We start from the raw sequence: 25,822 nt of genomic DNA on the forward strand, positions 1-25,822 counted from the left end.
GTGAAGGAGTAAAACAGAAAAACCAGAAGGCATCAGGACAGCAATATTTAACACAAAGTTTATCAAAGAAGGAACTACACTGTATGTACTAATATGTTGAATACCTGAACCACACATACAAGTTGAATTAGTTACTACAAACTTAATGGCTTAAAATAACACACAATTACTACCTCACAATTTTGCTGGGTCAGGAGTCCAGGCATAGCTTAACTGGGTCCTCTGCTTAGCGTTTCACTAAGCCAAAATTAAGGTGTCCCCTGCTCTGCATTCTTATCTGGAGGCTTGACTGGGGAAGAACATTTCTAAGGTCACTTAGATGGTCGACAGAATTCATTTCCCTGTGCTTGTAGAACCCGAGGGCTCTGGCTTCTTGCTGGCTGTTGGCGAGAGGCTGGTCCTAGAGGCCACCTACAGCCCCATGCCCCGTGGACTTCCCCAGCATGGACGCTTACTTCATCAAGCCAAAATGGACAGTCTCTAGAGAGAGTGTGCTACCAAGACCAAGTCTTCTGTAGAGTAATGTAGTTACAGGAGTGGCATCCATCACCTGTGCTGTATTTATTGTTTACACGCAAGTCACAGGTCCCAAATGTACTCAAGGGGAGGGGATCCAACAAAGGCATGAAACCCAGGAGGCAGTGGGAATCGTGAAGCCACCTTACAATCTATCACACAAGCATATCTTTGCTGCTTCTGAGGTTTTAAATTTAAAATGACCATGAATATAATCCTTAAAAACATTGTAATGTACAACACTAAATAAGAAGTAAAATCTGAACCCAGAATACATCTGATGTCAAAGCTCATGACCTTCTCACTTCCCCAGCCATATCCAGTTTAAACTGGATTTCCAACATCTCTGAGGCAATCGCTAGAATGAAGAGTAAGAGCAAAAGCCTGGAAGACAAGCGGCTTCTAGCCGCGTACGGGCTGTAGGAACATGGTTAATTTTTGTCCCTCAGTCCCAGTAACAATTAAAGGAGGTTAATTTTACCATTTATATTACTTTAACTGTTATTCTGGAGACCAAAAGAGACACTGATTACTCAGTAAATATTTTGTTCCTGGAATCACTGTCACCAACACAGTTATATAACACGAATGAGGGTGCTGAGAGAGGGGAGGAGATGGAAACCCTCGGGTAAGTTGTATTTCACTGTTCCCTCACCAACCACCATAGGGTTTGACCAAAGAAAACTTCACTAACTTCATAGGAGGAAAATATGCATTTGATTTTTGCCTTAAGTTGCATGCACTGGCTCATCACTGATTTGAAATTTTTTATCATCTGTATTTAATTTTTTTTCCTTCTATGATCGTCCATGCTCTTTATACATTTTCTTTATTCAGACGTTCATTGATCTGAATCAAGATATTAAACATTCTCTGTCCTATACACCCAAATATTCCCATCCCCTCTCAGGTAATTTCACCACTTTTTGTTTACAGTGCGGGCCGGTGGGGTTGGGTGTGAGGTAGTGAGAGGGCAGACGTACAGTTGCTTTCCATCCCAGGAGTCAACCCCATGTCTCACTGCCTAGGATAACAGCGAATAATACAAGGTTCATTTTATAACTGTGATTGGTGTTCACTTCGGGAAACCCATCTTCGCAAACTTTGGTCCGCCGCGATCGCTAAGTTGATCAGAAGTCCCGCGACTCCTAGGAGGCTGGGGCTGCCCGGGCCCCGCGCGCCCGCGGCCGCCGCCACCCCCGCTGCCCCCGGGGCGCGCGCCCGTGCCCAGCCCCCGCCTGCACCGCCGCGCCGCTCCGGAGCCGGGCTGCGGTCACCGAGCGCCCGGGCGCGGATGCGGGCGCCTGCCCGGGGTCGGCCAGGAGAGCGCGAGCCGGGCGCCGGGGGCTTCGCGCCGGCTGCCAGGGCCCGGCGCGCTCGGCTGGGAAACTTCTCCGGGCGCGAGGCCGGAGCTCAGCGCGGGGCCTGGGAAGGCCAGGTAAGGAGGGAGCCGGGGCGCCTCGGCCGCCACTCTCCCGCCCCCGTCCGCACCCTCACACCTGGCAACGCCGGGGCCGCTCGCCGGGCGAGGCCTCTGTGCTGGCCCCGCCCCCGCGTGGGGGCCGCTCGCCGCAGACCCCCGGCAGCGCCGGTGCTTCGCCGCCGGTGCTACTGCGCGCGCCGCTCCGCCGCCGGGCTCCAGCCCCGCTCGAGCCAGCGGCTAGCCCCGGGTCCGCGCGCCGCCGCTCGAGCTTGGCGGGCGTGGGGGGATCGCTGCTGCGGGTCGGCGCGCGGGCCCTGGGCGCTCGGGTCGTCCGCGCATAGAGGTGAATCTTCCTCCCACCTCTGCTGTTGGTCCCACTCTTGCCCCGGGCACCTTGGAGTCCCCCCAGAAGGCCGGATTTTCGAGGGAGAAAAGCTGCTTCTGGGGGCCCTGATATCTTTAGGTTGGCCTTGGGGAAGTCGGGCAACGGCGGGAAGTTTCCTTCAGCAAAGGGTCTGACTAGGGGCAGGGTTTCACGCTGAGTTGGGGACCGAGAAAGCGACCTCATCCAAGGTCACGCTGACCTGTTTACTCTATTTGGGGAATGCCCCTGAAAAAAAAAGGGAAGGAAGGAAAGAAAAAGACGTTTGAAAACCACTAAATTACCTCCTCACCAAGGTCGGTTACAGAGGTATGATACATTTTGAGGGTCTGTATTTTAAGAAAAGAGTAAAGGCACAGAATCAAATACAGTAGTAGGACTATGGCCAAAAAAAAAAAATTGTTTTAGTCAGGAGATATTGTGCAAAAAGTTCTGTATGTAAATAAATGGAAAGGTAGAATTAGAAACCCACTTTTCTACATAACCGAATTTGATTTTCTAAACTTCTAGAATGTGACAGCCTTCCTTCCTGACGTTTCACTCCAACTTTTGTGGTTAGGTATTTTCAATTTGCAAGCTTGCACACTGCAATTGAGTTTTATGGCAGCCTTAAAAAAATTATCGGTCTCTGTTCATACTAAAGTTTGGTGGCTATTTTCTTTTCTGTAATTTTTAATACCAAGGACTGTTGCATGAACATATCCCTGGTGTGACAGTACAAGAACTTGGCATTGTTCTTTATGGCAAGAGAAAACCAAACAAGAACTACCTGAAACAAAATATAAACAATACAAAAATTGGATCTCCTTCCACATTTGCAAAATGAAGAGGTCTGGCTGATCCCAGATGATCTTTAAGCCTCTTTCCTTCTCTGGGAGACTGGGTTTGTCTTTTGAAGAGTTTGGGATACAAATACTAAGTGAAATCTAGAGTAAGATGTTATCTGTCCTAAAATTTTATACATATAAACTGGGAGACATTTGATAATTGAGTTTCTTTAATCTCATCAGTCTCTCAAAATAGCTGAATCATTGTGCATCCTGGGTTTCTAAATGGTGATATTCTATGTTATTAAATAAAAATGTGTCATGGGAAGCCCAAATTCCATGCTTCTTATCACAAGACTGACTAATAGGGTTGACACACTGGAGCATTCACGTCTGCTTATTTTGAAACAGTCTCCAGGAAAGATCAAGAATGGTTATGAAGCATTTGCTGTAGTATGTGAGCATAACAACACATAGCGACATGACAGGCAAGAAGTTTTGAAACAGCTTTGGAAAATATCCAGGATAGATTTGCAAGCCTGCAAATTGCGATTGAAATCTTTTTTTGTAATTATGGGTGTTGGTCAGCTGGGATTATGAGCTATAGGGAATAAGTAAGAATTTACAAGAGTATATTGAGTCATTAATGTGATTTTTTTTTAAAGAAAAGGGGAAAATATTTCTCTCTTTTATCTAAGTAGTTAGACAAAAATGTCTTAAAGTGAAATTTACAACCGGTTATTTTATAAATTAAATAAATAACCAAAAGTTGCTGACTTAAAGTTCCTGTAACAATGCTGGATCCTCCTCCAGCCCAGAGAATTCAGGGATCAATTCATACAGACCCAAAGTGAGATCTTCTCATTTTGTGCTTTTCAGCAGAATAACCTCTAGTGACTGTCACACACGCACTCTGAAATTGGCGGAGGAGGAGGGATTTATGGTCTAGAAAATGGTCTATAGCAGCTGAGCCTATAGAACTTTCATCTCTCTGAGCCTCATTTTCCATTCTGAACAATGCTGATAATACTATTTGGGTTGCAGAGTTGTTGTGACTCCTAAGTGGGTCAGCATAGGCAAGAGCCAGTGTCTGGCACATAATAAGAGCACAGCTCATCTTAGTTCTCCCTGTCTTCCTTAGTAGGTGTTTGTTTATTGACTGAACAAACTGTAGGTTGAACAGTAGGTCACAATTTTTTGCTTTTGATTTCAGAAACTCCATGTGGCAAAATCTTGACAATTGTTGAATCTTGGTAATGGGTATATAGGAATTCATTATATATTATTTTCTCTGTTTTGGAATACGTTTAAAATTATTCATCAGAACAAAAATTTAAGAGTGAATCTGAAAAAAAACCCACCTTATAAGATATATTTCTAATCTAGCATTTCATTTTTAATTGGAATTTTTAAAATTATTCTATATGGACAGGAAAGAAAAATACAATTATATAGAGTGAATGGATGGGTGGGGAATGATACTGGAGAGCAATCTGTGGTGATCTTCAATTTTTTGTGAAAATTTTTTTTATTTTAAAAGGATCCAAAACTATTACATGATATTTGTTAATTCTGGTTGTTGGATTCATGGATTTTTATTCTCTGAAATTTTTGTATTTAAAAATTCTCAAATTAATATAAAACCACCTTTTGGTTTTGTAAGATTATTATAAAGGAAGCAGGTACTTCTCTGGTGGTGCAGTGGTTAAGAATCCACCTGCCAGTGCAGGGGACATGGGTTCGATCCCTGGTCCAGGGAGATCCCACATGCTGCGGAGCAACTAAGCCCATGCACCACAACTACTAAGCCTGCACTCTAGAGCCCACAAGCCACAACTACTGAGCCCACGTGCTTCAACTACTGAAGCCCTGTGCCCTAGAGCCTGCGTGCCACAACTACTGAAGCCCACGCACTCTAGGGACCATGTGCCACAACTACTGAAGCCTGCACACCTAGAGCCCGTGCTCTGCAATGAGAAGCCCATGCACTGCAAGGAAGAATAGGCCCCGCTGCTCGCCACAACTAGAGAAAGCCCTCGTGCAGCAATGAAGGCCCAACGCAGCCAAAAAAATAAATAAATAAAAACTAAAGTAAGCAAACAATACAGATATGTGCAAAGAAAAAAGTAGTGTCCCACCATACAAGAATAACCACCCTTAAGATTAAGTGAAGATCATTCCATATGTCTTTTTTGCATTTATACAACTAGAAGGATACAGACACATTACTGTGTAATGTGGTACTCCAATGACATATAATGTTTGGGGGTTTATTTGTCTGTTTGCTTTTGGTCTTTGATGGAAGTTCTAAAAAACAAGTTTGTTTGCATTTTGATTTTCAAGACTTTAGACTGTCTTTTAAAATGTAGCATTTATTTTAAAATTCAATATGCAACAACTGACTTTAAGTGAGTTTTAAGTAGCTTAAGTTTTTTGCATATAAGATGTACTATTAGGTGATTTTAGATCTCATAATTTGAAGCTGGGTTTTAATTATGTCAACATTTGAATTTCACTAAAATGCAAGCCCCATGAGGGCAGGAATTTATTGAATTACTGCGTATGTTAATTAGTAATATTTTCCCGGCCATTTGAAAGTTGATGATGCAGTCAATTATGCTATAATGCTTGTTTTGAAAACCAGCGTCATTCCAGTGCAATTGAAATATTAGGGAACAATTTGAGCATAACACAAATTTTGCACTTGCTTATACATGATTTACTCAGCCAGAAACACCAGGTGAACACAGTAAACTGCAACCAGCTAACTGAGCCCTGTAGGAATACACAAAATGCCAACACACAGAGACCTCAACGTCTACCAGCTACCTTGGTTCACCATGTGGTATCCTGCAAGATTGTGTTTTGCTATTCTTTTGCACTTAGGAATTTTTCTACATAAAAACACACTCATTCAACATCCCAAGAATGTTCAAGCATCTTGATTCAAAAAAGAAAAATAGTGCATGCAAAAGGAAAGCTTCAATATTGAAGAGAAGCTTGAGATAATCAAATATTTTGAAAGAATCAGGAGAATATGTAGTATTTCCTGAGCAGCAGGAATAAGGGAATAATCCACATTGCAGATCATGACAGGAAATGCACAAAAAAGAAACATCTATGGCTGGAATAAGCTCAGGTACTACAAAGTCAATAACAACGAGGCTGAAAGAAATCAAAGAAATGGAAAGATCGTTCAGCACGTGGATGGAGGACCAGTGAACAATCTTTCTCACAGCCAAAGAGAAAGCTCCTGTCTATATACGAACACTTGAAATGGTCATTCCCTGCAGAAGTGCTCCTGTTAGCACCAGTAGTGGCTGGTTTGGTGGTTTCAAACATCGTTGACCCTGGTGTGTGATCCATGTGCTCATTAAGCCCGAAAAAATGACAAAGGAAAGATTATAGCCAATTAGCTAGCACACGTGAACTTAATAGGTGTGTTTGCCAGGAAGGAAAATGAGAACCTGAAGTAAATAAACATAGAAAAAGTGAGTTCATTTGCTGCATATAGGACACTTGGAGGAGAGGTAAGTGAAGGTGTCTACCTTGGATTCATATCAAAAGACTGTTAATGCATTCATGGTTCCAGCTTCTCTTGCATCTTTCATCAGGAATCTTAGGTGAACTTACTGCTTGACATGATAGCAGGTGATCAAAAGTGAATGGCTTCCTGCTTGTGCCTTTAACCATTTCCAGGACATGGAGAAGTCAGAAGAACTTGAAGCAGAGTATGGGGGTTGTTTGTTTAAAGCAATCAAATGATGAGCTTGAGAAGGAGAGGTTTACTGCTGTGTCTTCAAATTAAGAATTATAGGGCACTGCGTGATTCAACATAGGACTCAACCTATCCTTCTGTTGCTCCAAAAATTGTAATTTCTTTTTTTTCTCTTTTTTTGGCTGCGTTGGGTCTTCGTTGCTGCCCTCTTGTTTTCCAGATATGACTGAAGACCTGTTACCACCTGATTTTCCTAATTTAAATCTAGCAAGGATTGAGTGTCTTCTGCTCCACAGACCTATATTCCAAGTCTGTCATAGAATGTAGATTATTAGATTAATGAAAAGCCTCATGTATAGTTAGTATTGGTGTATACTGTGTGTGTATTCATTTTCTATTGCTTTGTAACAAATTACCACAAACTTAGTGGCTTAAAACAACATAAATTTATTATCTCACACTTTTTATGAGTCAGAAGTCCACAGGCACAGCTAAACTGGATCCTCAGCTCAGGGCCTCACGAGCTTGCAATCCAGGTGTCAGCCACACTGCACCCCTCATTTGGAGTCCAGGGTCCTCTTCCAAGCTTTTTAGGGTGCTGGCAGAATTCAGCTCCTTGTGGTTGTAGGACTGAGGTCCCCATTATCCTGGTATCTGTTGGTTGGGTACTTCTTTCAGCTCACAGATACTGCCTGCAGTTCCTTGCCTTGTGGCCCCCATAGGCATGTCACAGCATGGTGTCTGCTTTTTTCTAGGCCAGTAAGAATATGTTTGTCTAAGTTCCAATCCCTCTCGAGTCCTACAGTGGAGTCTTATATAACTTAACATAATCACAGCGGTGACTACTCCAGCACCATTGGCCATATAATATTAACTAATCAAGGGAGCATCTGTCCCATGCCATTCACAGGTTCTGCCCAGACTCAAGGGAAGGGGATTATAGGGCGTGCACACAAGCAGGGCAGGAATCTTAGAATTCTCCCTACCACCGTATGTGATAAAGTGAGAAAGCAAACATGGCTGAAGATAATCAAGTGTGATCTTAGCTGAGACAAGAGAATCAGAGAAACCCTTCGTGGCCTGTGCGCATGGTATGAAAAGTCAAAGGCATACTCCAGCCTAGAAGCCTAGTGGTACATGAAGAGACTTAGGCATTATGTGCAAACAAAGGCTGGTGTGGACCTTCTGGAATCCAGAAGGCCACAATCCAATCTCCAGCATAAAATTTATAAGATTGTCTGTCTGAGATTTCCAATGTATACCATGAGGTATCATCAGAAGATGAAATGATAAAACAAGACCATGTAATATAATTGCTTAGAAAAGTAGAATTCTCCTAAGGGAAAAGGAAAAAGTAGTGCCTTCCTTGGTAGGTTAAAGAGGCCAAGAGCTGTAGTGGGGCTGGCCATCTTTTTAGGCAGATGGTGACACATCTATGCCTTGGATAACATCTGACTGTAGCATATGAATATTGTAGCCAATATCATTTACATTGATATCAACTCTTTGCTCTTAATCTTAGATAATTCTTCCATATTTATACATTTATATGCTATACATATGCACTGTTTGCACAGCATCCTGTCAAGTCTTTTCATTTCCTCTCTCTTATTGCTTGAGAGGCTCTAGACCAGCACTGTCCAAGAGAAATATCACGCAAGCCACATACGTAATTTAAAATTTTCTAGTAGCAACATGAAAAAATAAGAAGAAATGGGTGAAATCAGCTTTAATAACATGTTTTATTTAACCCAGTATTTCCAAAACATCATCATTTCAACATGTAACCAATATAAAAGTTATTCACCACTTATTCCTTATCTGTGTACTAAGTCTTCGCAATCCCTTGTGCACAGCACATCTTACTTCAGACCAGCCATATTTCAGGGGCTCGACAGCCACAGGTGGCTCCTGGCTCCTGCAGTAGCCAGCACACCCCTAGAATTCTAAGGCCTCTGATCATGGGCATTTAATTTCAACTCTCATTTCTCTTTGTACTCACTTTCTAGATAGTCTTGCCAGCTCCAGTCCTTACTCAGGATTGTGCTATGTTATTACAAGACAACTGTTACATACCCCTCCATCCTGCCCCTTATCTTCTGTTGTGAACTCTGTTGCTAGACCAAGTGCATCAGGTTAAACATGACTCAAAATGAGTCCCCCTTTCCTCTGATTTCTTTCCGAGCTTCGGGAAAGAAAGGGATGAAAGGAAGATGAAAGTATCTTCATCCTTTTTCTGTTCCTCTGTCGCAGTAGAGACACATCTTCCTTTCATTTCTTCCTCATGGTCTAATATATGCTTTCCTTTCTTTTTAGTCCAACACCTAAGCCATTGATTCAGGTATTGATCATATCTCACTTGGACTTCCTGGCTTATTAACCAGCTTGTTCCAAAACTGTATTCTACACACTGCTTTTCTCCCTGAGCATTGTTATCATTGCTCTCTCTCTCTCTCTCTCTCTCTATATATATATACACACACACACATATACATACATATATAATGACAAATTAATAAAGCCAATGTTTTAAAAATGCACACACGATCTACATACATTCATTTCTTTAAAAAATACTTAAATATATACCCCAACTGAGAGAATAAGCAAATTATGACACTTTAAAAAGGAAAATATATATAATGGGCAATATAATATATAGTGGAAGCCATGTAGACCGATAATAAAGGCCATAAAAACTCAGAACCTAGAAGGTGCACTTCAGCCACCATGTTAAGGAAAGGCTGCTGCAGAATATCCACAAACCTTGAGCCCCCTTGGAGATGAGTGGTGAGGAAGAAAAACGCCTCCTCACCTGAGCAAAGCATGGAAATGAAGACACAGGAGAAAATGGGCCTTTCCAGCCCTTTAAAAAGAAGCATTAGGGCTTCCCTGGTGGCTCAGTGGTTAAGAATCTGCCTGCCAATGCAGGGGACACGGGTTCAAGCCCTGGTCTGGGAAGATCCCACATGCCGCAGAGCAACTAAGCCCGTGTGCCATGACTACTAAGCCTGCGCTCTGGAGCCCGTGCTCCGCAACAAAAGAAGCCACTGCAATGAGAAGCCTGTGCACCGCAACGAAGAGTGGCCCTCGCTCACCGCAACTAGAGAAAGCCTGTGTGCAGCAACAAAGACCCAACACAGCCATAAATAAAATAAATTTTTAAAATATAATAATGAGGATTAAAATTCAGACCCTTTACTCTACAGAATGTTCTGGTGTCTCTCAACCCTATCCCCCTAAAAGTCTGTAACCCTGGTTGCATAACAAAATCCCTGGGAAATTTGTGAAAAAATTCCAGTGCCTGGGCCCTACCACAGTTCTTAAATAATTAAACAATCTCTAGAGTTGGGCCCCAGTCGTAAACCTGGTGTTAAGATCTGCAGTCATAATTCAGTTCTGCCCCTCAGCTCTACATTTTGTCCTATGCTAGGAATAATGTTCTATTTCATATCATGGAGAGTTGTGTTATTTTAGAGCTAAAAGGAACCGTACATTATTTGTCCAACTCTTTCATTTTATCAATGAGGAAACAGGTCTGGGAAGCTTAAAATCACACGCTGTTTAGGGGCACAGCTAAGACTAGGACTCTTCTCTTAAGTTGTAATGCCAACTGGACAGACTAGATAGCAGAATGGTGCACGGACACCAGCACTACAGCCGTGGACAGACAACCAGGGATCAGGGAACATTACATGGAGTAACCAGCATGGGAGGACAGCCAGTGGTCAGCCAGGAATGGACACAGCTGAGGCTCTGCAAGCAAGGGTAATTCAAATATCCTTCAGGAACAAGATAAAATAATGGCTCTCAAACTTTAGTGTACATAAGAATCAACTGGGAGCCTATCAGAAATGCATCTTTCTGGGTCCCTTCCTGGCTCAGTAGTTCTGGGGTGGGGCCAGGGAAGGAGCATTTTAACAAGCCACCAAGGTGATTCTTTTTTTTTTTTAAGATTATAAAGTTTTTTTTTTTTAACATTTTTATTGGAGTATAATTGCTTTACAATGGTGTGAGTTTCTGCTGTATAACAAAGTGAATCAGCTATACATATACATATATCCCCATATCTCTTCCCTCTTGCGTCTCCCTCCCACCCTCCCTATCCCACCCCTCTACGTGGTCACAAAGCACCGAGCTGATCTCCCTGTGCTATGCGGCTGATTCCCACTAGCTATCTATTTTACATTTGGTAGTGTATATACGTCATGCCACTCTCTCACGTCGTCCCAGATTACACTTCCCCTTCCCCATGTCCTCAAGTCCATTCTCTACTGGGTCTGCGTCTTTATTCCTGTACTGCCCCTAGGTTATTCATGACCATTTTTTTTTTTTAGATTCCATATATATATGTGTTAGCATACGGTATTTGTTTTTCTCTTTCTGACTTACTTCACTCTTTATGACAGACTCTAGGTCCATCCACCTCACTACAAATAACTCAATTTCTTTTCTTTTTATGGCTGAGTAATATTCCATTGTATATATGTGCCACATCTTCTTTATCCATTCATCTGTCAATGGACACTTAGGTAGCTTCCATGTCCTGGCTATTGTCTCTTTTTTTTTTTTTTTTTTTTATGCGTTACGCGGGCCTCTCACTGTTGTGGCCTCTCCCGTTGCGGAGGACAGGCTCCGGACGCGCAGGCTCAGCGGCCATGGCTCACGGGCCCAGCCGCTCCGCGGCACGTGGGATCCTCCCAGACCGGGGCACGAACCCGTGTCCCCTGCATCGGCAGGCGGACTCTCAACCACTGCGCCACCAGGGAAGCCCTGTCTCTTTTTGAATTATGGTTTTCTCAGGGTATATGCCCAGTAGTGGGATTGCTGGGTCATATGGTAGTTCTATTTTTAGTTTTTTAAGGAACCTCCATAATGTTCTCTGTAGTGGCTGTATCAATTTACATTCCCATCAACAGTGTATGAGAGTTCCCTTTTCTCCACAACCTCTCCAGCATTTATTTTTTGTAGATTTTTTGATGATGGCCATTCTGACCAGTGTGAGATGATATCGCATTGTAGTTTTGATTTGCATTTCTCTAATGATTAATGATGTTGAGCAGTCTTTCATGTGTTTGTTGGCAATCTGTATATCTTCTGTGGAGAAATGTCTATTTAGGTCTTCTGCCCATTTTTGAATTGGATTGTTTGTTTTTTAGATATTGAGCTGCGTGAGCTGCTTGTAAATTTTGGAGATTAATCCTTTGTCAGTTGCTTCATTTGCAAATATTTTCTCCCATTCTGAGGGTTGTCTTTTCGTCTTGTTTATGGTTTCCTTTGATGTGCAAAAGCTTTTAAGTTTCATTAGGTCCCATTTATTTATTTTTGTTTTTATTTCCATTTCTCTAGGAGGTGGGTCAAAAAGGATCTTGCTGTGATTTATGTCATAGAGTGTTCTGCCTATGTTTTCCTCTAAGAGTTTGATAGTGTCTGGCCTTACATTTAGGTCTTTAATCCATTTTGAGTTTATTTTTGTGTATGTTGTTAGGGAGTGTTCTAATTTCATTCTTTTACATGTAGCTGTTCAGTTTTCCCAGCACCACTTATTGAAGAGGCTGTCTTTTCTCCATTGTATATTCTTGCCTCCTTTATCAAAGATAAGGTGACCATATGTGTGTGGGTTTATCTCTGGGCTTTCTATCCTGTTCCATTTATCTATATTTCTGTTTTTGTGCCAGTACCATACTGTCTTGATTACTGTAGCTTTGTAGTATAGTCTGAAGTCAGGGAGCCTGATTCCTCCAGCTCCGTTTTTCTTTCTCAAGATTGCTTTGGCTATTCGGGGTCTTCTGTGTTTCCATACAAATTGTGAAATTTTTTGTTCTAGTTCTGTTAAAAATGCCAGTGGTAGTTTGATAGGGATTGCGTTGAATCTGTAGATTGCTTTGGGTAGTATAGTCATTTTCACAATGTTGATTCTTCCAATCCAAGAACATGGTATATCTCTCCATCTACTTGTATCATCTTTGATTTCTTTCATCAGTGTCTTATAATTTTCTGCATACAGGTCTTTTGTCTCCTTAGGTAGGTTAATTCCTAGGTATTTTATTCTTTTTGTTGTAGTGGTAAATGGGAGTGTTTTCTTAATTTCACTTTCAGATTTTTCATCATTAGTGCATAGGAATGCAAGAGATTTCTGTGCATTAATTTTGTATCCTGCTACTTTACCAAATTCGTTGATTAGCTCTAGTAGTTGTCTGGTAGCATCTTTAGGATTCTCTATGTATAGTATCATGTCATCTGCAAACAGTGACAGCTGTACTTCTTCTTTTCCGATTTGGATTTCTTTTTCTTCTCTGATTGCTGTGGCTAAAACTTCCAAAACTATGTTGAATAATAGTGGTAAGAGTAGGCAACCTTGTCTTGATCTTACTGGAAATGGTTTCAGTTTTTCACCATTGAAGATGATGTTGGCTGTGGCCAGGTGATTCTGATGGAAGTGATCTGGGCACACCTGCTGGGAAGCACTAAACACTAATCTAAGGAACAAGATTGTTGTTGGCTTCCAGAGACTGGCTTCTTGGCCACTGGAAAGTGAAGACTTAAGGATGGGTTGGTTCTGGGTCTATACCTGCCAGCAGTAGGTGGCCAGGACACAAGATAGGGAAGAATGATAGAGATCACTCCTGCAGAAATGAGTAAATTTAGAATTTACAGTATAAGGATGGTTCGTCTTCAACTGTAGTCCTCTGAGGGAAAGAAAACTTTTGAAAACTGGATTCTCCAAATGGCTCAGCTCTATAACATACAAGCAACAAATACAGCAATGGCATTTCTATGTTATTTAAAAATTTGCTAAGAATTTTTAATAAAGACTTTCTCATCTGAATCTTCCAGCACCCTTTAAAGTGGACAGAATAGGTGATATTACCTCTGCTTTACTGATGAATAAATATGTCTGAGTTCATCTACATAGCAGGGAGAAAACTAAAGCCTACATTTTCTAAATCCTGGTACTGTGGAAGCAGAATGATGCAGTTTAAACTGTGAGTTTCAGAGTCAGGCAGACCTGGATGGAATCTTAGTTCCAATATGAGTAGTGTGGTAACCTTGAACAGCTTACTTGCCTTCCCTGAGTTTTCTCATCTGTGAGATGGAGATAATAGTACTTTCCTCATGGGGTTGTGCAGGTTAAATGAGATAATTTTTCAAATATGTCTGGCACATAGTTGCTGAATAAGTGCAGCTCCTTAAAGATAAGCAGAGAGGGCTTCCCTGGTGGTGCAGTGGTTGAAAGTCCGGCTGCCGATGCAGAGGACATGGGTTCGTGTCCTGGTCCGGGAGGATGCCACGTGCCGCAGAGCAGCTGGGCCTGTGAGCCATGGCCGCTGAGCCCGCGCATCCGGAGCCTGTGCTCCGCAACGGGAGAGGCCACAGCAGTGAGAGGCCCGCATACTGAAAGAAAAAAAAAAAAAAAAGCAGAGAAAACTAGCTTTTTTTTTTTTTTTTTTTTCCAAAACAACATAAATTTATTCTCTCGTAGTTCTGGAGGCCAGAAGTCTGAAATCATGGTATTGGTAGGTGTACTCCTTCCAGAAGCTCTAAGGGAGATTCTGTTCCTTGCCTCTTCCAGTTTCTGGTGGCTGTCAGCATTCCTTGATTTATGGCTGCATCACTCCAGTCTCTGCCTCTGGGGTCACATTGCTTCCTCCTCTTCTATCCTCCTCTTCTATCTGCATCCTCTGTGTGTCTCTTATAAGAACAATTGCCATTGGATTTGGCCCATCCGAGTAATCTAGGATGGCCTTCTCATCCGGAGATCCTTAACTTAGTTATATCTAGAAAGACCTTTTTTCCAAATAAGATTACATTCACAGCTTCCAGCGATTAGGGCATGATCATATATACTGGGGGGCAAAAACTAGCTTTAAGTTCATGATTATTTCCTATATGGAACACACACCAAAGTTGGGATATGATTCCAATTAATGAATAGAATATTCATGGAATTTTGATCTTCTTCGTTGCCTAGCAACCCAAACTAACACAATACCACATGCTACCAGAGTTGTTTTAATCAGATCAGGAATTCAACTGCTCTTAAGGAACTGAACGTTCTAAAAAGACAGAAGGATTCTCCTATGAATTTGGAGTTGTGCCAGACATCTTAAATGAGTGATGTCCCAATCCCTCAGTCAAGGTCTCCTCCACTTCTGTTCCCTTAGGTGACGGAAGATGTTAGAACATCTGTTGAATCGGATAGAGAGTGGGGATGGAAAAGGTAGAGTGGGCTTGTACCTCTATACCCGTGTGTTCAATCCACATTCACTGAGTGCCAAGGGTCAGAAGTACAAAAACATTTGTCTTTGCCCCTTAAGAGTTCTGGAATCTAGAAGAGGAAGTGAGTCAATGTTGAATAATAATACAGCAGATTACTTCATGAGTGCCTTTCTATGTCTGTGTCCCTGGCAGTATTCTGAGCATTATGGATTGAGCAGTACAAGCAGATATAGCAGGTCTCAAATATCCACTGTTGGGATTATTATTTTACTGCCAAGCTGTCCTGGCAGAATATCCCACTGATCTCCCAACACATTAAATCAGATTCACAACCTTGAAAGACACATTGCCTGCTGGGGAGGGCATGAAGCTGAGTGGAGGACTGGAACTTCCACCCTGTGACTTACTGCCTCCTTTCCCTGAAGCAAGTTACCTAACCTGTCCGGTGCCCCGCCTTGCTCATCTGTAGGCTGAGCGCGATGCCTGAGATACTGCCTCCCTCACGGCAGTAAGTGTGATGCAGCGAGGTAATAAATGGCCACGTTCTGAACCAATAACTGCCATTTCTGAGCTGATCTTCATCAGTTTGCCACCCAGTTTAGATCACATTTCACTGAGCGTCTTCGTGCCTGCCTTTACATTTCCTTATTCCCTAGAACTCAGGGTCTTACAATTTAAAGAGCAAACTTGGAAATATTTTGTTTATTTGCCCTTTATTTTGTCTCCGTCACTTGTATCCCCATGTGTTACCTTCTTTTGCAGGGAAGACCCACTTTATTGCTTAAGAAATCCATTGTGCTCCTTTGGCATTTCAGCATTTATTTACCCAAAAACATGACTTAAGGCCTACAGGCTTTTCAAGCAGCCAGCTGGTTGATGCACCACGTGCGGCATTCATATAGTACTGCTGGCACATGTCAGAGGAGCACTCAGGCTCATCACCTGCCCCTGTCAGTTCTTCCTCTTCTAATCAAGTACATCTGTTTTGGTGACTGAATAAAAACACACCAAGCAGAGAAAGGCTGGGTGTGGAGTAATTTAATCAGGGCAAGTCAGCACTCCCTGTTGAGTGAGACGGCGTCAAGGATAGGAAGATGGCTTGGGAGCAGCTTATTGAAACAGAAGCCGACTGGGAAGGGCCGGAAACACGGTTCCTCATATAATCATAATGGGTCACACTCCAGGAATGTAGGTGGCCCAGTATATCCCCCAACTCAAGAGTTTAAGGGGACAAGATTCCCATAAGCTCCCTTCTGAACTGCCACAAACATTTTACATGGCCTCTCCCTGTTAGCATCATTTTAACAATTTGTTGAGGATTATAAATTTTTCAGGAAGTTCAAACCCAAGTTCAGAGCTCTACTGGTGGTGCTTTTTAATATTGGCTTCATGGCTGTGCTTGGCATCCTAAGGAACTGATTAATTTAAAATACCCAAGTTTTAAAAGTTAAACAGCAGGGGGACTGACACTTGCAGTCTGCATTTCACAGTATTGTATTTTTTAACACAGCATTGTATTTTTTAAAAACGTTTAAAAACGTTTCTCTGTTTTGAATGTGCAGTAATATATAATTTTGTGTTTGGTTTAAAGAGGAGAAATGAAACATATTCAGCATGCCAGTCTGCCTTGAATCTCATCTCTCACAGAGAGATGTGTGGAGTGATTATTAGAGGGATGCAGACTGTGTAATATGTATTTGAAAGCAGCATAAGTAGAAATAACAATATGGTTGTAAGTTATAGGTCTGTGTTGTTGTTTCTTTTGGAGCACAGGCTCCGGACGCGCAGGCTCAGCGGCCATGGCTCACGGGCCCAGCCACTCCGCGGCATGTGGGATCTTCCCGGACCGGGGCACGAACCCGTGTCCCCTGCATCGGCAGGCGGACTCTCAACCACCGCGCCACCAGGGAAGCCCTGGTGATGTTCTTAATGTCATTACTTGCTGAGAAGAGAATCACTGTCCAAGATGAAAAACCAGGAACTTCAGCAGCAGCAGCTTCTTTATTTTCATTTCTAGTTCTGTTGGTAGCAACACTATTCCTTTTTTCACTTCAGCTAAGTCATTTTCACCTCTGTTTGTGTACTTTTTTTCTATGAGACAAGATCTATGATATCTGATATTTTATTAACAGGTGTTCTGGAAAAATCCATCTCAAGATAAAAACACTAAATATAGCACACAAGTTCAAGGTTCTTGAATGTTATTTTGGTTTCAAAAAAGTCAATCTAATGAATGCCTCACACTGAAACCATTTATTGTTAAGAAACCTGGTGATAAATGATACATATCCTACAGCTCTGTCATCATGGTTAAATCTCTCCTGAGTCAGATCACATATTAGCATTTATACCATATGGCTGAAAGGGTAGAGAATATATGTGCAGAGGAACAAGTCGCTAACATTTTTGACCATCTGGTAAATAAATGTGTAAGTAGCAGGAATTTTACTATTATTTATTTAGTTATATGGATGCAACCTTTAACCTGAAATAGCCTCTAATACAGTGAAGGAGAACTGAATTTTTATTTCTCAAATAATTTAGATCTAATTAATTAAACATTTTCACAGTCTACTATGTGCCCTTAAAATCTGACTCCTAATTGTGTGTTTCTTATGTTTATTGATTTATTAGGGCTCCTTACAATGCCTAATTTAAAATGTCTCTCATGGGAGACCACATGATTGGATTTAGCATACAGGCTCAAGTCCTGAAGTTCTGCTCTGCCACCAACCACTGTGTGGCCTTGGATAAATTACTTGGCCTTTCTGAGCTTCGAATTCTTCACCCATAAAGAGTGAATAACATATTGTCAAACAGTATCTCTAAAAGGGTGGGCCATGGAAGGCCATGGATCGATGCATCAAAATCATGTGTGGAGCTTGTTCAAAATACCAACACTTAGGCTCCACCCTCAGAGATTCTGACTCAGTATATCCAGAAACAGTCTATGAAGCTGCATATTTAGTCACTGTCCCAAGAGATTCTGAGGTATGCTGAATTACTCTTCTAGGGACCAGCTGATTATAGTGCTTATTAGCTTTCTTGAAAAATATGTAGTTAGTTGTAACAAATACTAAAATTTCTGTAAATAATTTATTATTATTAATAAGCCTAACCCTGAAATATGCATTTATAGAGCCTAGAAATTTAACACTTTCAGTATTTGTGCTGAAAACATTTTAACTTCATAGAAAATAGGATGCCAACTTGAATAAGTAATGCTGATGGCTCACTGAATATACTTCTCAATTCTCCTTGTTTAATTAGAATCCTTTCTGTTTTTTTCTCACACAGGAAACCACAAAATATTTCTGGGCTAGATCTAAATCAGGAGCCCAGATGAACTTAAGGATGCTAGCATGGGATTCTTAGTTTTTCAAGATCCATACACACCAAACCCTTAATCACCCCAACTCCAGTGTCCGGGCTTTCTCTGGTTTTGTGAAGACTGAGCAAAACACTGATGATGGAAAAGCAAAGGACTTAATTACTTGCTTCGATATCATTTAACATCAACTGAGAAGTGAACCAGACGGTAGTACAGCCATGGAGAGAAATTCAAGTTTATGGAAGAACCTAATAGATGAACACCCAGTCTGCACCATCTGGAAGCAAGAGGCCGAAGGAGCCATCTATCATCTTGCCAGTATTTTATTTGTAGTAGGTTTCATGGGTGGCAGTGGATTCTTCGGGCTCCTTTACGTCTTCAGTTTGCTGGGGTTGGGTTTTCTCTGTTCTGCTATCTGGGCTTGGGTAGATGTCTGTGCAGCTGACATATTTTCCTGGAATTTTATATTGTTTGTCATCTGCTTCATGCGGTTTGTTCACATCGCCTATCAAGTTCGCAGCATAACCTTTGCGCGAGAATTTCAGCTGTTGTACAGCTCCCTCTTCCAGCCTCTGGGGACCTCTTTGCCTGACTTCAGAACTATTGCTATGAGCTCAGAAGTGGTTACTTTGGAAAAGGAGCACTGTTATGCCATGCAGGGGAAAACCTCCATTGACAAACTCTCCCTGCTTGTTTCAGGAAGGTTTGTACTCTTGACGCTTGCGTGTCTTTCCTCTTTATTCCTTACTAGCTTGTGTTTCTTTCTGCTGCATTTTCCATCTCAACACAGCATAGTCCCATAGTCCTGGGCAGCATTTAGCACGCTGAGGCGTGAGAAAGCCCTTGACACATGAGTCATGGACATAGGCATTTAGAGTACAGGGTATTATTTACTTGAAGCAGGTTATAATTTAGAGTCTTAATATTTCTTCACAGAAATCAAATGTATGAATTGGTTTGTCTGGATATGCTACTCGTTTCCAAGCTAATCATGAGAGTCAAGAGGATGATGCCAGCTTAAATTCACAGAATACTTACGTTAGCACGCAAAGTATTTTGAACAGATTCTGCTAGGGCATTCTTTTAAATAATAAAGAACACTTAAATTTTATAATGATCATTTTTTTCAGTAAATTCTAGCAATTGCCCACTTGCTAGAAGGGGACGTGCACTATATATAAAATTTGAAAACAGAAAGTTTGGAGGAAGAAATACTAATGTGATTATTCATGTTTTTTAAAAGGTTAAATATTTAGTCTACAGAGGTATTTCCAGTGGTACTTCTTTATGTTCTTCAGTGTTCTCCTGCTTAATTTAAAATCTGACTGAGTGCATTGAAACTTTTAATTGCAAGATATTATATACACAGAAATGGGCACATATCATCAATGTACAGTTTGATGAATTTTCTGATGAATCTTACCCACTGTTCCAGAATCCTAACCATGGGAGGAACAGCGGTACATAAATCTTAAAGGGGATTTTTGTCACTTATTGTAATGTATCAATTTAATATTTTGCCCTTAAAGATTTTAAAAGCCATAAAAAACATCAGAGATCGGAAATACTGTTCTGTATCCTCGTCCCCAACTTAGTGCTCTCTTTCTCCTTCCCTCATAACTGATGTCCTTTGTAGGATCAGAGTGACAGTTGATGGCGAATTTCTGCATTACATCTTCCCCTTCCAGTTCCTGGATTCTCCTGAATGGGACTCACTGAAACCCACAGAGGAAGGCATTTTTCAGGTAAAGAATAACTAGGCCACACTATGAACACTGCCTCTTCCTGTTTAAAAACAGGCAAACAGGCAAACAGAGCAGCAGATGACATAGGAATAATTTATATTTAACTTTGGAATGTACTTAGTATCACGCATGTCTTCCCAGTTCCGCTTGAGTCTTGCTGATTAATGTCACTTTATAGGTCCGGCAACAAGGAGAAGATTCGGTATTACATATGACAGAAAGGAGTCTGTGATAAATATTCTTAAATTTTTCTTTGCTTAACTGAGTGTATGGGAATTCAAATATAATTAATTGATATTTGACTCTAAACACTGCCACCTGTCACAGTTTAGAAAAACACCAAGAACAAAAAATCTGCCCTTATTACAAAACAAGTGACTTTTAAAATTCAAAATACTGATGAATTTCAGTTGTTTTCTAGCAACAAAATGCTAAACTTACTGTCACTAGTCTGCTGCCATATCGGGTAGTTTTGAAAGATAATCCTTTCAGTAGGTTCTGTCTATTATGGTATACTTCCTCTGGTTAATACATGTAACATACATGTGTGTGTATCCATGTGTGTGTCTTTGTCATACAGATTCATATACATATGCAGAATAGGTTAATTCTATTCGGTACTGCAGAAACTGCATTAGGGTTAAATGTTTACAGTCTTCAGGATTGACTTGGAAATATTTCTCTAACATTAGCCAACTTTATTATGTTTTAATATCAAGTAACTCTCACTTCACTGAAATGCAAAATCTAGATACCCAAACTTAGAAAACAGATAAACTGGAGATAAACTGGGCACAACACTGTGATTATTCATGTTATAAATTACATAGATAGTAATACGTTTTGTAGTTTCTATTTTAACAATATATTGTGGGTTGGTAGGCTTTTTTAAAGTTAAAATCAGCACGAGAAATTCATTTAAAATTTGGGGCCAAAAAAAAAAACCACATGGCAGAATATTTCTTGCTTCCTGTTCTCTGATTATGTGTGGTCTTATGTTTGTTTAGGTAACGCTCACAGCAGAAACTGATTGTCGATATGTGTCCTGGAGGAGAAAGAAATTATACTTGCTCTTGGCCCAGCATCGTTACATCTCCCGCCTGTTTTCAGTTTTAATTGGCAGTGACATTGCAGATAAACTCTATGCCTTGAATGACAGGGTATATATAGGAAAAAGATACCATTACGATATTCGGTTACCCAACTTCTATCAAATGTCAAGTCCTGAAATGTCCAGATCAACCCTGACAGAACATTTTCAGAATTCCAGACGACGTTGTGATAAATGACACCGAAGCCTGGAGTTTTATAAGGATAAAAGACTCTCTTCATCACTCCCCGAATGAAATAGCAAAATACAGAAAATGGAGCTCACTAATATTTTTATAAATCCAACTCAGAGGCGAGATGCCACTGCCAGCTGTTTCATTCATCTCAATGTGTGCATTGTGAAGAAATTTTACAAGTTTTTTTTCTGTATTTCTCATTGGAATATATGGGGGGGGGGGGCGGTGAGTAACTACGGGCAGTTTGTCCTTTTCTGCATCAGCACTGGGAGAATGAAATTTTGCGTTCTCAAATATGTCCTCAGACTTATTCAAATCTGCCGCCTTGCCCCACTGAGTTAGTTAAGTGTCGCTTCTCAAGAAGCAGCCAGTAAGTACTCTCAGCAGGAGAGTGGGTAGCTACTGTCCACACCAGTGTTTCCAGAATTCACTTTTTGCTACAACCTCTGATGGAAGCAACATGTGTTATTGTGGTGGGCAGCAATCACTCATTTTAAATGTGGAGTTGTTTACTATGACTAGAAAGCAGAATAAATGCAAGAGGTAACAGTATGCCAATCTTGAAGACTATTTTATTGCTACAAATAATTCATCGGCTTAATCATTACCGTAATAGTCCTAATCATTACAATAACATATTTTAAAAGAGGCATTTCATGAAAAATAAAGCTGCATACTAATTACTGAGTAAAAAGAATACTTGTGAATAAATAGGAAAAATGTAGCACAGCATCTCAATTTTCCACGTTCGGCTGAAAGGGCAAGAGGGGGAGGTTTGGCTAGACAGTGAGGGCCTCCTACTGAAAGCTCCACCCACCGCAAGCACGCCGCAAGCATGGGTGTCTGCCTTCCAGCCATTCCTTCAGCTTTGTAAAGAGACAGATCTGATCCCTACCTGGAAAAAACTGGTTTTCTGAAGCTCACGTGCAGGCCATGTTCTTTGGTAGAAAGATAATAGCATCCTACCTTTAACAAGTGTATATTGAGCACCTACTGTGGCTCCAAATGCTGACCTGGACACTGGGAATATTTCAAGTAACAGAAATCCTATCCCTCGTAGAGCTCACATTCTGGAGGTGAGGGAGACAGATAATAAAATAAATCAGAAACACCTAGAGGTAGAAAGAGATAGTACCATGGAGAAAGCTAAATCAGGGAAGGTGGCTAGAAAGGGGCATTGCAGTTTTAATAGTGGTCAAGGAAGGCCCGAGAGAGAAAGGTAATGTTTGAGCAAAGGCCTGAAAGAAGCAAAGGAACGATGCATGCAGCTATTTGGGGAAAGAGCCATCTGGGCCGAAGGAGAGCAAATGAGGTCTTTAGGCAAAAGCAGGAGCGGCTGGGAGGCCGGCATGATTCGAGCCGAATGAGCACACGGGAGAGAGGGCAAAGAGGTAATATGGGGGCCTAATTAGCATGACAAGAACTTTGACTTTTATTCTGAGAATGACCAGAAGCCATTGGAGAGTTTTAAATAGAAGAGTGATGTAATCTGCCCTACGTTTTAATAGAATCACGTTGGCTAGTCTGCTGAGAATAGACTGGGGGAGATGGGGACAGGAGTGGACCTGGAAGGGGAGATCAGGGTTCAGTGTGAGATGCTCATTCAACTCTGAAGTAGAGGAAATAGTTGGAGGAGTCTGGAGTTCAAGAGAAAGGTCTGGGCTGGAGATAAAGATTTGGGGGTATTTCACCTATAGGTGATATTTAAGGTGATGAGACTAGTTGAAATGGCCAAGGGAGTGAATGTAGATTCAAAAGAAAAAATGGCCCGAGGACCTTTCCTTGGGACAGTCCCTTGTTAAGAGGACAGGGAGGTGGGAAAGAGTCAGCAGAGGGTGCAAGAAAGAGCAGCTAGTGAGGTAGGAAAAAAACCACAGGTGTGCAGTCCTGGAAGCCAAGGGAAGAAAGCGTTTCAAGAAGCGAGCGATGAGCTGCTTCAAATGTAGCTGACGGTCAGGTGATGGGAAGTCTGAGAATAAACCATTGGGTTGAGCAGCATGGAGGTCACTGGTGAACTTGACAGGAGAGGTTTTAGTGGAGTGACTGGGGACAAAAACTCGACTGAAGGAGGTTGAGGGGAAATGTGAGGCAAGATGCTGGAAGAGCAAGTGTAAGTATGTTTATCAAGTTTTGATGTGAAGGGAAACAGATATGGTTGGTAGCCTGAGCAGGAAGTGGGATCAAGAGAGAGGATGTTTTCGCTGGGTGTTTTTTTTTTTTTTTTAGATAAGAGAAATACCAGCATATTTGTATACTGATGGGAATGATCCAGAAGGGAAGGGTGAATTGCTGGAGTGATGACCTTGAGCAGATGACTCAAGGTCAATAGACAATCATTAGTTAAGGAGAGAAGGCAGAGTATATGGGAGTGTAGTTGCTGGCAAATGAGAGATGTGACGGGAGCTTGTGAAAGTTCTCTCATAATTACTTCTATTTTCTCAGTGGCCTAGGAAGCAGAGTCAGCAAGGAGGATGGGGAAGAAGGGGTGGGGTTATGTAAAGTCCATTACTTTGTATGTTAGCATCTGCCGTAAGAGGGACAGTGTGACAAGGTCTGAATCATTAGTCTGGATGAGCTACTGAGCTATTCAAACTCAGCATGCACTAAACGAATAGTCAGGAGGTTCTTCTGTCTCGCAGCCACACATGGCCATCATGGGCAGCACTTACGAGCAGACACAATGGCAGCTGTCTGCCTGGTGCCATTGGAGGCCTTCAGAAAGCACCCACGGGCTTGTCAGTGGCTTCACAATGACTCTGGGAGAAATTCATTTCTTTGCATCTGTAAGACTTTGTGTGGTATGAGATATCAAAACACAGAGTACCCCAAGTAGCAGTCATACCTTAAGTTACTTCCGGCTAACAATACAACAGGGTTTAATTATCAGATAGCTTTCTAACCATGAAAGTCAACTGAGAACAAAGCCAGACAGAAATGGGATATAGACTTTTGGCTCAAATCATGTGGCAGAGGGAGGAGAAGAATATAAATACAAGTTTTCCAGAAATCGAACCATTTTTAGGATGAGGAGGAAGGAGTACAAACATAACAGGATAAAGAGAAGCTAAGAGATGCTGTGAAACCTCTCCATCTTCACACTTTTGTGTAGGCCTGGCACCGTCCCTCGGTATTAACAGATCGGTTACTATCCAACACCTTGGTTGCACCCAGCTTTTCTCACTTAACAAAATAAAAATAAAAAACCCTGTAGTGACCTCTATGTATCTACTCTGTATGTTTGCTTTGAAATGTCTAGCAAACCACATTTTACTATCTCAAAATACTCTAGTCAACCCAGATGGAAAGAAGAAAGCACTGATAATCCTGAAAAAGTACCCCAGAAGTGCAATATCACAGTGAATTTAAATTTAATCTCTATTAAAAATTGGGCTCAATTTAATCTTACCCTAATTGTTTCCAGCCCTAAATTCCTTTGATTCATCTATCGCTGGTAAGAGAGCAGTAAGATGAGGAACCAGTTGTTTCCTTGTGTTAAAAATGCTTTGTGGCTTCATATACAAAATCTGTATATGCAAAAATAAATGGAGCGCCTTGTCCACAGAGTATTAAGAATTTCAAGACCGAGACAGTAGAGCATTTATGCCAAGCGTGGGGCTCTTGTAAGCCTGGGGCTCTCTGTGACTGTGTAAGTCGCAGGCCCACGCAGCTGGTGCTGGCCAAGAATGATCCCTATGACTTGAAGGAATTGGGGTGATTGCTTTGTGATTTTTCTGTCCTAAATTTCGCAGTCAGAAAGAGCTGAGAAGTAGCCTGAGGAGGAAAGGGAGGGGCTTTGTCTTAAAATGAACCCATAAACACTCCCACCCTAGTCACCAAGGCCAGTTCCCAGAGGCTACAGGCTCCTCTTACACACCTTTATTTCACCTGGATGTTTGGAAGCTTCCTATCCCCTCGGGGCAGGATGTGGAGGGGAGCTAGTCCTTTGAACCTGATCTGACCTTTGTGCAAATATAAAAAGGGACCAGTGTGATTCGCCCTGGACTCTGCACCCTTAGGAACTCACGGTGCTGAGATTCATCTACTGTAAAGGATAGTACGACGCTCTCAACATTTACAGGTCGAAGAAATTTCTCTTCCCTTCAACAGAGGAGCAGAAGGAAGTTCATTTGCTCTCTGCTCATCTGAATAAGCTCTGGATGTCATACTGTTACACTGTACAGAACCAGAAGGACACAATTGATCTGACAGAGCAGTTACAAAGCGAAATCCCTCAACTAAGCTGGCAAGAGCCATAAGAAAGACAGTACTCGGCAGAGAGTATGTATTACTATAAGAGCAATATATTATACAGCATTATGTACTTGAGTCCCCTGGTTTGACCAAGGGCGTAAATATACATGTGGCATCGGATTGCACTTTCAAACTAGGTTCCACGTTCCATTATGTTGCGTACGGTTATAGGAGAAATTAATC

The 25,822-nt window shown here is 41.6% G+C and overlaps 1 protein-coding gene across 3 annotated transcripts; it reads left to right on the forward strand.

Moving 5' to 3' along the window:
- The first annotated feature begins 1,802 nt into the window (after nt 1–1,802).
- On the forward strand, nt 1,803–24,723 carry POPDC3 (popeye domain containing 3). Of its 3 annotated transcripts, none has more exons than XR_004352613.1 (4): nt 1,803–1,954; nt 18,324–18,689; nt 19,994–20,102; nt 21,110–21,581. XR_004352613.1 is itself a non-coding variant. In XM_032651867.1 (4 exons), exons 2-4 carry the CDS (start codon nt 18,576–18,578, stop codon nt 21,389–21,391), a joined length of 876 nt encoding a protein of 291 aa, XP_032507758.1. In that variant the 5' UTR covers nt 1,811–1,954; nt 18,324–18,575; the 3' UTR covers nt 21,392–21,567. The 3 variants fall into 3 exon arrangements, 2 of the variants coding, with proteins under 2 accessions (XP_032507758.1, XP_032507759.1); XM_032651867.1 differs by having other exon boundaries at nt 1,811–1,954; nt 18,324–19,060; nt 21,110–21,567; XM_032651868.1 differs by lacking the exon at nt 1,803–1,954 and adding an exon at nt 14,266–17,455 and having other exon boundaries at nt 18,324–19,060; nt 21,110–24,723.
- The last annotated feature ends 1,099 nt before the right edge of the window (nt 24,724–25,822 follow it).

Source organism: Phocoena sinus, chromosome 12 (genome assembly GCF_008692025.1).
Source record: "Phocoena sinus isolate mPhoSin1 chromosome 12, mPhoSin1.pri, whole genome shotgun sequence".
NCBI lineage: Eukaryota > Metazoa > Chordata > Mammalia > Artiodactyla > Phocoenidae > Phocoena > Phocoena sinus.